Consider the following 14,121-nt stretch of genomic DNA (forward strand, 5'->3'; position numbering starts at 1 on the left):
CGGCGAGCTGAATTCGATTCCTGTTTATGCCCAATATTGGTGACAAATATCTGAACTGATCCTGGGCCTCCCCCAGGTTGACTCAGCCTGAAATGAGTACCTGATGCGGTGTGTAAAAACATCGCCATTGAGGAGACAAAGGTGATCAGGTGTGGTGCTGACCACCCACTCCTTCGTCTATTGTGCCAGTCTTCATAGGTGCTCTCTAACAGCACATGCCCCAACAGTCTGTGAAGGGTATACTGGGGGATCTTTGTTTTTGAATATGCTGTAGGAAGTGTAGTGGTAGGCGCACTGGGCAGCGAACCTGGTAACCCCAATTCGATTCCTGCTCATGGCCAATATTGGCGACGAATATCTGAACTGGTCCTGGGCCTCCCCTCGGTTGACTCGGCCTTAAATGATTCCCTCCAGCAGTGTGTAACGATAGCACTAATAAGACGAAGGTGGCCGGGCGTGGTGCTGGCCGCTCATCCCCTCGTGGCGCCGTCTTGGCCTTAATTGGTGTCTCGCTCACACCACTTGCCCCATCAGTCTGTTAAGGCTATATGGGGGGATCTTTGTCTTTGTCAGTATCAGTGTGTAATATGGGCAGCGGTGGTAAGGTTGTGATAAGTGTATTGCACTGTGAGGCGAGGTGATCTTGATTCTGAACCATGGCTAACAACAGTGGTGTATATTAAAGCTGGTCCTTGGCCTCCCGTAGGTTGACTCAGCCTTAAATGAGTACCTGGTGCAATGTGTGAAAAATCTATGCGGCCGGGCATGGTGCCAGCTACACCACCCTCCTAGTGCTCCGGGATAGATTTAATAGTTTCTCGCTTTCGAAACGTAACAAGAGTACAATAAAAGTAATTTGGGTTAGATCACGTAAATATAAATGTGAGGTTAACCCACCACCACCAAACACAGACTTGTATGATACATTCTACCCACGAGCAAATGTGTGATTTTATGGACCTATTCCAACTTGTGGTCTCATCATAATTATAGAATAGTGGAGGATGCTTTGTATGGGCAATCTGTATAATAGGCTGACGTTTCAGGAATTTTGCCTTCAGATTAGAGAGGAGCAAGAAGGACCACATTTCCCAAAACTTCATCCTTTTCTATATTTATTATCTGTTATTAGAGAAACGTGAATGATAGGGTGGCGGCTGATGTGGCTTGGGGTTGTGCCTGCGTACCTCTGGCAAACGGCAGTGCCTTAATTGTTCATTATACAAAACCCACGACGACTCCCCCCCCTCCCCCCTGTGTTCGTTCATATCTCCCGTCATAAATAGATAATGAATACTCGTGAATAGATAATGGTCACTGTCAGGTGGACTTCGAGGAAAAGACGCCGCATTAACGTATTCACCGCATTACCGAGTCACATTTCTTTTGTGCGCATCACGCTTGCTTACCCAGGGAGGCCTCGCGGAGTCTCAAGGCTCTCTTTTTTTCAGGAGGGTCCTACCGCATCTTGACGGTCGCGAGCGATGTTGCCACTGGAGCGTGCAATCCCAACGGAGTAATTTGTAGGTATTTTTTTTCAGCATTCCGATGTTTTGGCCAATATCAGTTGCATTGTATATTTCTTGTAGCTGTGGGAGGAAACCAAGGAGCCTGGAGGCAACCCATGCAGAACAGGGGGAGAACTTGCAAACTCCACACAGAAAAGGTGCCCAAGTTGGGAATCAAACCTAAGTCCTTCTTGCTGTCAGGCACAGGTGTTACCCAAGAAGCGCCACACTGACACGTAATATATAGCCATTGTGCGTGAGTGATGTACGTGATCATGATGTTCTATAATGATTAGAAAGTTAAACTTTGGTACAAATATAGGCGAGTATATTTTATAATCAGAAATTTGGGCTTGCAAAAATGATGATGGCGCAGATATTTATTGATTGGTCTAACCCATAGTGTCCTATTTTGAATCTTGACACAACATATTTAAATTAATTGTATGAGGCGTTGAGTTTTTTTGTCTGTTCTGTTAACTGGCATTCATCTACAGGTGAAACAGACAAAAATGTGGAAAATGAACACAGGTTTTCGTCTTTTTTGAAAGCAGGTTAAAGCCCAATTTGTTTTAGAAAGGGACACAGATTAATGATGTTACTTATGGCCGGATTATTGTTTTTTCTTGTTGTTGTACTTACTGAGTAGTTTATGGATGTTTTTAATGTGCGTTGAAATAGCGCATGTGGGCACGAGCGAGTTAGTACACAGTTACCATCTGCCCACGTGGGAATGTGTGGCGTGCATTTAAACCTTTTGGCCATGCCCTTTAAAACCTCTGCTGATCAACAACAAAAACAAATGACAAGTGGTGACGCAACATTTCACAAGGGAGACCCAGTTTAGGGCATATTAAGTACAGATATCCCTTGATTTACGAAAGGGATGCGTTCTTCAAAAAAGCACACTTAAAACAAACATTTGATAAATAGGAATGACTTCATTTAATACAACAAAATTTGGAATGTGTCACAGTTATTCGAACAATATTCCTAACCTAAAAATATACACCTATATTACTTTTCACAATAAAAAACGATTAAATAATTATTTATTTTAAAATAATAATTGACCTTTTCAGGGAGGTCACCGAAAGATGTGCACGTTGGAATGAGTTGAAAGGTGATGTGGAGGCGTTCCTGCTGCACTGTAGGGATACCTTGACCCTGTCACGGATGGATGATGACGCAGCCTCCCAAGGGCTTCTTGTTTGATCTCGTGGCGCGTGGCCGTAGTGAAATTTACATAATTTGTCAATTGCATGGACACAAATTTAGTGAACTGAATGTTCGTAAATCGAGGAATACCTGTATGTAATGATTCCAATTGATTCTTACGCTGCCGATACACGCATCAAATTGTGCTTGTGATCACGGATGATTTCCGATTCTTGCAAACGATACGGAAATGATACGTTGTATTGAGGCTTCCAGGACCTCCGATTAGCATGTTTGGCTGCGTACGGTGCGAGATAAGTTCCAACACACATACATACAAAGGCCAATTTTCCTCATCTTCACCATAACAAGTGGCGTTTACCGCTAAGTGATGGTGATGTCACCATGGCTTTAGCGCCACTTACAGGCCACGCCTGTCGCTCGCATGTAGGCAAGCCGCGCGCTTGTTCACAAACACCCACGTGACTTTACCGAAAGAACTAAGAGTATGAATCCTTGCAGTCACGAAAGCTTCAAATCTAACATGCGCCTCCTCTCTAACATCGCACGGTGCACACAGACCCGTAACAACAATTGAATCAAACAATCTACACAGTGCCACATTAGAGCTTGTAAAAAGACACGGTACCGAATGTCCCAATGAGATCGCTTCCAGCGATGTTGCTATGCAACTGCTTCATCTTGAAAAAAAAAGTGCCAAGAAAAGTTTTGGCTTCTTGTATAGAGCCAAGTTGTTATCCGTGGCGGAGCGGAAGTGTTGGTGGTTAGCTTACTGCGCTATGAACCCGCTGACCTGAGTTTGATCCCCAGCCACAACTAACATCAGTGGCGAGTGATATCTGAACCGGTCCTGCCCCCCCCCCACCCCTCGTACAAAAACCCACGCTCACCAGGATGGTGAAATAAGGTCAAACAAAGGTTTTGACACATCCTGGGGGAGGTATTCATCCAGCAGTAGCTTGACAAAGGGCTGAAATTGTACTCTTGTGGGTTGGTGAAGGGGGTGAAACCCACGAACGGTTCAGATAACACTCGCCACTGATGATAGCCGAGAACAGGGATTGAACGCTGCTCATTTCAGAGTGCAGTTGCTTGAACCGCTGCGACACCGCTTCACCCCGTGTCATGTGGTGTCGTTACGGCCGCGCTGTGTGAACGTCAGAGCGTTCGAGCGGACATTGAGAACGCTGCCTCCCCTCGACTTTCTTGCACGCACGCTGTGGTCGTGGCACCATACAGATTCTCGCTGTGGTGGCACCATACAGTGACGCGGTACCGCGTCAACCCCGTGTCAACCCCGTGTCATGCTAGCACGCGGCGTTGTTACGGCCTGCGTTGTGTAAACGTTGGAGCGTACGAGCAAACACTGAGAACGCTGCCCTCCACTCGACTCTCTTGCACGCACGCTGTGGTCGTGGCACCACACAGATGCACGGGTGAGGCATCCGTACAGCCTCAACACTGAATCAGAATGCACCCCAGCACGTGGAGGGGAATGTGGAAGCTTCTAACTGCCTTGCAACTGGGAGCTGAGAGGTTAATCAGCAGTTTGTTAACGCTTTCTATCAATGGCTGAAAGCGTTCGCTCTCTGTATTCATCTGTTCGTAACGGGGTGTTTCAATAACTCTCTTTTGTTTATTAAATGTAGGCAGAGGCAAAGGCTAAAACCTGCATTACGAATTAAACTTTAGTATAAAGTTGTGTTATTATGTACTTACCCAATGGAAACACTGGTCAAAAAAGGAGTGCCCAAAGCTTGGCAAGACGGTTGCCCAAATATTTGGCAAGAAAAATCGCTATAATAATTTATCTTGACCGCCAAGGCGATGATTTTACACGTTTTAGCTTTTGCCTCCCGTGTGACGTCATCCCATGTGCTATCACGTGCTTCGTGATGTCATCTTGTGAGGGTTTTTGACCTTTCGTTATTACCCCTAATTACATACCACCGAGGACGATTGGATATTGGAAAACAGAATGCATATTTACTCTTATATTTCTCCTTTTTTTAATAATTGACAAGAATATTTAAAATGCTACCTTGCCATGCATTTTTTTTATTTTGACCATTAAAAAGCGGCACCCATTGTTTTTTCGAAAGACTGCAGCTGCCTTTAAGAATGCATTATCCCCGAATGGTGACATTTCAACATCTCGCTGAGTGGTGGGATAGGCGGGAGGGAGGGAGGAAATAATTTTAAGCCTACTTGCGATGCGATATGAATATTGAGAGCCTTTGATTGTCTTTTGCCTATCGAATTAAAATGATGAGCTCTTTGCAGGAGATCACCAGTTGTCAGGAATTTACACCATTGGCTTAAGGCCATCTGTGCTTATAGTATGGGCCCATGTTTGTTTGAACAGAGAGGCATTTTCACGTTTGGCTTTGAACCCAAATTTGTGCACCAACATATCACTGCCAATGTTGTTTCACTGCATGCCAGAAATAGCAGGAATTCAGACGGAGGCCACGCGATGTGTCACAATGAGCAGGGTTCACACAGCAAGCAATTGCTCTCGACGTATGACATTACAATTACTAAGTTTTTTTTTATATATAGCATCTAAATGCGACCGCGTCTCAAGGTGTTGTGCGGAAGCAGTGGTCATGTTCATCTTCTAGAGATGAACCAGTCATAGGCAGAGGGTTAGAGGTGCTTCACTTTGCTCTGCACACTTAAGAGTGATGTGTTTGTGTCGTCGCAAGTTTGGAAATGGTTTTAATTAAACGTGGCACCAAATAAAGAGAGGGTCCTTGCCAATGAAATCTGGCAGTTTACCAGCATTGATTCCATCAAGCCTGACTACTGATGATGAGACACTGTGTGCCAAAACCAGTCCAGAGGTTTCCACTGAACCATTGCTGCTGAAATTATGCACTCCCAGAAGGCTGATGTTTTGTTATATAAAAAGTAGACAGAGACACGGGCTTAAACAAACCTGCGTCGCAGTCACCCGAGTGTGCAGTTCCTGATTAAGCATGCAGGTGGGGCTTTAGGACGAGCTTCTTGGGTGGACGATGCTACAAAACAACGTTGTTATTGCATTACAGTAAACCGGAGGTTATTTTAACACATTTATAATTACAGAGTAGGCACGTAATTATCTTCCCCATGGCAATTTGATGAATTAGTCACGATTTGGGGTAGCGATTCGGTTTAAGAATAGATTTTTTTTCATTCTTGTTTTAGCGTCTCGTTTATGTCTCTTGTATATTGTGCCTGCCTTCACTCTGACCACACCTTAAATTAATTGTAACATTACCATATCAATTTAAAGCTTTCGTGACTGCAGGGATTCATATTCTTGGTTCTTTCGGTAAAGTCACGTAGAAGGGAAATTGTATTATTTTATTATTTCCCTTCTACGTGACTTTACCGAAAGAACCAAGAATATATCTTACCATATCACTTACATACACATTTTATATATGTTAAATAAATCAATCCTCACGTGTGATTTTACGCATGTATCACAAGCATATGATTCAGTTCTAGATTGTAATCGAATCAATACTTCGCTGCTCGCCAAATACAGTGAAACAAAACGTTGCTATCATTTCGTGTTATGGCCAATGGAAGTGGATGTTACAGAGCTAGCCCTGAGATCTCTTCAAGTGACCTGTGGTTCACACAGCAGAGCACAACACTTTCCCTCTCTGATATATATATAGTTCATCACATGACAGTAAAATAAATATTTTTTTATAATCTCAGCACTGGAATTCAGCCAAATTAAGTGCAGAACCAAATTGAATTTGTTTTTTTTTGTTATGCAATTATTGGGTACAGGGCTGACACCTTCAACTCACTACACTTGGAAGACCCGGTTTAATCACATGCAGCTGTCTGGATTCAAACCCAGGACCTTAGGGGTGGGGGGGGGTGCCGGCTCAGCAGAGGTCGCAAACGCGTTTTGATTCCTTACCCGTACCTGTACCCGGCCGCACCAGGGTCGCAAATGGGTACCCGTACCCGGCCGGGTACGGGTACCCGTTCCCTACCCGTACCCTACCCGAAATGAGTGACAAACGGTTACTCACCAGTGACTCACGGCCTACCCGTACCCGTACCTGGCCGCACCAGGGTCGCAAATGGGTACCCGTTCCCTACCCGTACCCGTACGCTACCCGAAATGAGTGACAAACGGTTACTTACCAGTGACTCACGGCCTACCCGTACCTGTACCCGGCCGCAACAGGGTCGCAAATGGGTACCCGTACCCGGCCGGGTACGGGTACCCGTTCCCTACCCGTACCCTACCCGAAATGAGTGACAAACGGTTACTCACCAGTGACTCACGGCCTACCCGTACCCGTACCTGGCCGCACCAGGGTCGCAAATGGGTACCCGTTCCCTACCCGTACCCGTACGCTACCCGAAATGAGTGACAAACGGTTACTTACCAGTGACTCACGGCCTACCCGTACCTGTACCCGGCCGCAACAGGGTCGCAAACGGGTACCCGTACCCGTACCTGGCCGGGTACGGGTAGCCGGGTATCGGGTAGGGTACGGGTATCGGGTACCCGGTTGCGACCTCTGCAGCTCAGGCGCTCTCACCTCTGGGCCACCTCCCACGTAATTCTGTAATTAAAAACAAATCCCGATCAGCTGACCGGTGTCACATTTTTATTGCCGAGCAATGGATTCTTCAATCTATCTGTGCGGAACTTTTGAGTGCTATCCCCCCCCTCCCCTCGCATGGTGACATATTTCATTTTCGCGAATGGAAATACGTGTCCGAACATATCACGTCATGGGCTCGCACAATTTAATATTTGATTAAAGAATTAATCATTGCGTTGCTCAAAGTATTCACAATTTATGTACACTTTTCTCCTGTAGGGCTACTGTGGGTTGGAATGGAGATTTAAAATATATATATATATAACAGGAATAATTTATTAACCTTTTGAAAATTTAATTTTAGTTGGAATGATAGCTTAGCTGCCATGGTGCATTAACAGTGTTTTGAAAAAGTAACACTTTGGGAATTTCGAAGCCAATATTATGATGTATAATTGTTTTTTGGGTAGGCCCATGTAAACTCAATAAAAAAAATTTTCCATAAAAGGTTACATCAAAAGAAAATTACAGTGACAAGTTTACTCGGTGTCCCCACAGATAAAATAAATAACTACAGTTCAATAATTAGCCAAGTTTTTAACCTACGAAGAACTGAACAACAACAGAAAAATTCCTTTTATATTGTTAACGAAATATTCGTATCATGTATCACAACATAAAGTAAATATATTTTTTATGTTTTGCTACATAAAGCACGTGACCTGTTTGTAGATGTGGTTTCCTGCTGTAATATTAATGTGAATACTCAGTAGCACACTCGTGTGTGTGTGTGTGTACCAGTGCAATGGGGAGTGATGGCGCAGTGGTTAGCGCACTGCGCTAATAACCCGGTGACCCAAGTTCGATTCCCGTTCATGGCCATTATCAGTGATGCATATTTTAACTGGTCATGGGCCTCCCCTAGGTCGAATCAGCCTTAAATTAGTACATAGCACTGGGGAGACAAAGGTGGCCAGGCATGGCATTGACGCTTCTGTGCCATGCCAGCCTTCATAAGTGCCCGCTAACAACACTTACCCCAACAGTCTGTTAAAGTCTGTATGGAGAATCAGTACGATGGCAGTTAATGCTCCTGTTACATTGTGATCCCAGTAACCTGGCCGTGAGGGTTTGCTTCCTTTCTGTGCATGCCATTTCTTTATTTCTATTTTTAAAAAATGTTCCGCCGGAGGTGACCAGGTGGCTCAGAGGTCGGAGCGCTGAGCTGTCACCGCTGCTGAGATCCTGGGTACAAATTCAGACAGTCGCCTGTGATTCAAGTGTCGTAGTCAGCTGATGCGCCACGGTGATGAGATGTTATCTCTCTCGCCTGGTACACAGGAGGTCGTGGGTTCGATCTCGATCCTGACGCCTATATTTGGAGTTTATCTGTTTCTCTCCCCATGGTCGCGTGGATTTTTCTTCGTGTCCTCCGGTTTTTCCCTCCACATTTAGAAACGTGCTTTTGGAGTATTTGGCTGGTGATATAAATTTCCACGGGATAAGCCACTTCGTTGAGCTATCGTTTGTGGCCAGGTCACTTCTGAAAAATAAGCTTAATAGCTTAGTGGGCCTTACCTGGTTAATAACTTCATCGTTTCGTTTTAGTTTATGGCTTCTCTAACTTGGGTGATGCACAATTATACGAGAGATCCGAAGAGCTTCTTTCACCTCCTGACATGACACCGATAGCACAATTGGGATAACGTTGGGAAAAACGATATCATTTTCGATTAAATAAACCTTCAACCACTATATTTTTATTGTGCCCGTCGGCAACTGGCGGGCAGCTGCCGGGGTAGTTTTAAAATGTAATGTTTCTCTGGTTTATGTCTCCAACTTTTGAGCAAGCCTTTGATCAATTTAGCCAGTTTTGAGCAGTGTAGGTCCCTAATATCAACACAACTTCACACTAAAGTTCAATGGATAATCTTCTTGGTTCTTTCGGTAAAGTCACGTAGAAGGGAAATAATAATAAAAATAAAACATAATAAAATAATTATCACGACGTTTCGGCCACAACGCAAGCAGCCGTCCTCAGGTGAAGACCAGGCCTGTCGCTGTCTCCCCGACAGACCTGGTCTTCACCTGAGGACGGCTGCTTGCGTTGTGGCCGAAACGTCGTGAGAATTATTTTATAATGTTTTATTTTTATTATTTTATTATTTCCCTTCTACGTGACTTTACCGAAAGAACCAAGAAGATGAATCCCTGCAGTCACGAAAGCTTTAAATCGAAATTCAATGGATAATTTTTACGAGTGTTATTGTGACCCCCCCTCCCTCCTCGTTACAGATGGACAGGGCTAATACGTGAATGCGTTTAACCTTAGTTGTAAAGCAAGCATTTAATGTCCTGACGGACGTTGCTATGCATTCACGCCGCCCCGGTGTGCAGGCACATCCAGGACCCAGCGAGCCAGCGTCTGACGTGGAGCAAGCCGCCACTCAGCGTGCTGGTGATCAAGAAGATTGGCGACGCCAAGCTGTTGGACTTCTTCCGTGAGCTCTGTGCCTTCCTCATGGAGGTACCTACCTCGAAGATTCATCATCATCGTCGTTGTCATGTTCATATCAGTTTAACACGGAGGCTTTCGCGATCAATACTAGATCGTGTAAATATAAATTTGCCGTTAAACCTGCCACCACCCAACACAGCCAATTAATAAGGGTTTTCACGTAAACAAAACATGCCAATTCGTTACTAGTTCAGCACGCCGGTGTGTTGGAGATAAAAAAATAACCTCAATCCTGTTCATATCGTTGGCATCACTCCTCAATCATCGTGGACCGCTCGCAAACAGTAAAGCTGATCTCCTATTTGAAGTGAGAAGCCACAAAGGGAGGATTTTATTACCGTTATTTACCTCTGCTTTTTACTTCTTCTGTCCGAGCGAGCGATAAAGTGTGTACGATAGCATGCATTTTAAAACACGGCTGGGTCGCTTCCTCTTATCTGCGCTATGGCTCGGATGTATGTATGTACTGTATGTTGAATTTCTTTCGCACCGTACTTAGCCAACCATGCTATTCGGAGGTGCGGAGGAAAGACAACAAACTAACCACAAAAAGCATTTCTAACTAAATTAGTTTTCAATTTAAAAGGCTGTTTCAGTTAAAAAATAGGATGAATTTTCTAACACTTCCCGGCCACGAGACCTTATCCACTCCATTGCTGATATAAAGGGTGACTACCCTGCACCATTAGGTGGTTATAGGGCTGCGGAGCTATGTGATGGACAGCATAGGGCAGTGCAAAAAAAAATCCATTCTTGTGTTGTCCTATGTTCCAATATCTATGCTTCAACCCACAATGACCAGTGTGAAATATGGAAAAATAACCTCCATGGCCCACACGGTGCGAGGAGGCCCTCATTCAGCAGTAGATTACGCAAAAAGACTGTTGGTGCGCATGCATGTTGATGGGATTGGCCAAACGTCGCGATGTAGGACCTTTCCAAAAAATTGTCCTGAGACTCATTGAGGCTTTAATTTTTACTTAAATCTTTCGTGACTGCAGGAATTCATATTCTTTGGTTCTTTCGGTAAAGTCACGTAGAAAGAAAGAAGAAAGTGAATAAAAAAAACACTCGTGTAGACTGGAGCGTGGTTCTTAATCGGAGTGAGTGTACTGGCAGTGGGTCATGACTCAAATTTGTGTTTTCTTGTCAACCTCCACCGTCAGCAGTGTGGATATGTGGAGTGAGGTGCAAATGATTGCCTGACGGCCCTTTGATTGGTGTAGACCCACTGAGTTGGCATTGCTTTTTCCTACATCAACATTAGCTGCCCAGCCCATGCTGCTGACACACTTGGGCTACGCCCATCTCTAAACCTTTGGCAACAGTTTGCCTTTAGAGGCTAACCCCCATTTTCCTGGTGACGACCACTTGTGTTGCGATGGAAACGTCATAGTTTTTGTTTTCATTAATTAATTATTATATTTAAATTACTGAAAAACCAAGAATAAGTCTACATTATAGACTTCCAGTACGCTCACTCAGTTTAATGACCATTGCTATAGTCTACATCATAGACTGCCAATATGCTCACCAGCTTAAAAACCAGGCTACAGTCTACATTATAGACGGCCAGTACACTCACCCAGCTTAACCATTGCTACAGTCTACATTATAGACTGCCAGTACACTCACCAAACTTAACAACCAGGCTACAGGCTACATTATAGACTGCCAGTACACACCGATTAAGAACCAGGCTACAGTCTACATTAGTGGTTATTTGTTGTTTATTATTTTTATTCACTTTTAAAAATTATCATTTTTCTATCTACGTGACTTTACCGAAAGAAACAAATAATCATTAAGGTTTTCTTGGCAAAATAATTGGCATTATCATTATTGCTACGCTTTGCCGTCCACGCGTTCCGCGGTTGTCTGCGTCGACAGCTGTCCACATTATTTCACCCGGGAGATGCTTGGGGACCGCCTAGGTCAAGTACACGTGCAATCTCTCATGTGATTAATTACAGAGACTTAACCTCTTAGGGGCAGCTTTGTCTTAGGAAAATATTTAAATGGCTTGCAGGGAGGTGCTTTTGAAATTATTTTTGCACCGGCAGGTTCTCTCGTAGCTAAGGGCAACGATAATAACGTCGTCCTCCGAGGAGAAGGAGTGATGAGGATGACTTTGTGTGCAAGGAGCTGGATTGGATTATTGCATCGCAGCATCATGAGATATGGTGTGCAAAGTATAGGAAAGGTAAACAAATGACTTAAAAAGATATCCGAACAAAACTTAGCTATTTTTTTTATCTTACCAGGTAAAGCCCACTGAGCTATTAACTTATTTATCAGAAGTGATCTGGCCACATATTATAGCTCAACGAAGTAGCTTATTGCGTGAACATTTATAGCAGCAAAATAATCTAAATGAGAGCGAGAGCTTGGAGTGTTACCGTACAAGGGGGTGACAATCGTAGTTCCACGCACAGGGGAAGTTTAAGATGGCTCATACGATGGTCACCGACACGCTCCAACTAGGATGTGCCTGGCACAGGATGGTGTTCGATGGTAACCAGTCAGAGTGCCGTGACCACCCATGTTGATTGCTGCCCAGCAACCTTGCAGCCCAGGCCTGCAACACCTGGTGTATTTTTTGGCCGTCGCCTATCCAAGTACTAACCAGGCTCAACTCTGCTTATTTTACAAGATCCTGTGAGATCGGGCACATTCAGAGTGATTTTTGTCATCGGCAAAACATCAAGCGTGGCTAACCTCAACGTACATGTGTCTCGCCATGAAACTTTATGATTTTTGACAGTTTCCCCGTATGTATCTCATTCGTGCTATCAACATTTAATGAGACAAAAAATCCTAGAATCTCTCTAAGAAGGGTGAACGCCTTTGTGCTAGACAATGGCCCACGGAAGCGGACACTACAAAGCTACCGCTGAGATCCCTTCAGAAGACCCCTCTGGACCCATTGTGTTTGATGGACAGGTAAAGTTGCAGATCCTCTGAAGTCGCTGTCCACTGACTGCGTGTTCCCTTCACGCAGGAGAAACACATGATTGTTTACATTGAGAAGAAAGTGCTGGAGGACCCTCTGTTGGAGGGGTTGGAGAGCTTCGTCCCAATTCGGAGGAAGCTGTGCACATTCCGAGAAGGTGACACCTGCCGCACAGGCGTACACCGTTACACACACTCGCACAACAGCCTCATTCAGTTTAACACGAAATAGTTGGGATTTTGCAACCAATATTATCCATAATCGAGGGGGTTTTTTTTGGGGGGTTAGATTGTGTAAATAGAAATGTGTCGTTAAACCGGCCACCACCCGGCAATCGTAAGGTTTGTTACATAAACAAAATGTGCCAATTAGTTACTCGTTCACAACATTTACAATTCGAGTACAACATTTTGCCATGGTGCCATTCGTCGCTAAGGGACGGTGATGTCACCACAGCGACTGTGCTCGGCTGAATCGTGAGGTCGAAGCCTCTAAAACTCTTCCAAACTGTCTTACACAGTAACCAGACGAGAAGTTACGAATGCCTACTGTGTGGCTAGGGCAACCGAATCTTGCGAAATCTGGCAGTGGGGCGTCTTCAAGTCTCCGCTTGCTTCAGTCGAACAACCGTAGGGTCCAAATCGTCACGCTGTGTGTTGAGCAAGCAGCATTTGCTCATTATCGATTAGCACCTCAGGGCAGGAAAATATGCACGAGGTGTTGAAACAAGTTTGTTGAGCAGTTATGTAATAAGCAGGGTATGGATAATGTTTCATGAGCCGGCGTGAGACAACACTTTTCACCCTTGCATCTCATAGCTGGATGCTTCAAACACATTCATTTAATCTCCCAAGCCTGAGGCTTGTGTTATTGTCTTTTGAAGCTGTGGCGCATCAGTTCGTGCACTGTGTTACAAAATCCATTCACCCGAGTTTGATTCCTGGCCACGACTTATCATCAGTGGCGAGTGATACCTTTGCCAGTTCTGACCAACACACACACTGAGCGGCATAGGGAAGTATGGACAATGGCCGACTTAGGCACGGGGAGGCCTTCACCCATCAGTGAATTGATTCACGACTGTAATTTATGATTCTTTGCTCTGGTTTGTACACGTGCCACCGTTTGCTAAGACTATACTTTATTTGCTACCCCCCACAGTCTTACCCAGCTGTGTCCCCTACATCACAGGTTTCACTCACTAATCCACTTCCTATTCTTTGGGTTTTTCGGTAAAGTCATGTAGATAGAACAATGAAATAATGAAAATGAAAAGAAGTGAATTCAAAAAATATCACGACGTTTCGATCGCAACACAAGCAATCGTCATCAGGATAAAAAAGAGGGGGAAGCTGCTGCGGAAGGCTGTTCTAAAGGTTTGAAATGGGTGTAGCC

The 14,121-nt window shown here is 44.5% G+C and overlaps 1 protein-coding gene across 2 annotated transcripts in view; it reads left to right on the forward strand.

The window, feature by feature from the left end:
* Positions 1-14,121, forward strand: part of LOC144730732 (NAD kinase-like) — a 46,007-nt gene that overhangs the window by 23,837 nt on the left and 8,049 nt on the right. For both annotated transcript variants that reach the window (XM_078611449.1, XM_078611450.1), the window contains 2 exons: positions 9,653-9,782; positions 12,775-12,883. In XM_078611449.1, coding sequence (XP_078467575.1) covers positions 9,653-9,782; positions 12,775-12,883 — 239 coding nt within the window. The remainder of the gene's footprint in view (positions 1-9,652; positions 9,783-12,774; positions 12,884-14,121) is intronic.

Source organism: Lampetra planeri, chromosome 36 (assembly GCF_965212315.1).
Source record: "Lampetra planeri chromosome 36, kcLamPlan1.2.h2, whole genome shotgun sequence".
NCBI classification, from domain to species: domain Eukaryota; kingdom Metazoa; phylum Chordata; class Hyperoartia; order Petromyzontiformes; family Petromyzontidae; genus Lampetra; species Lampetra planeri.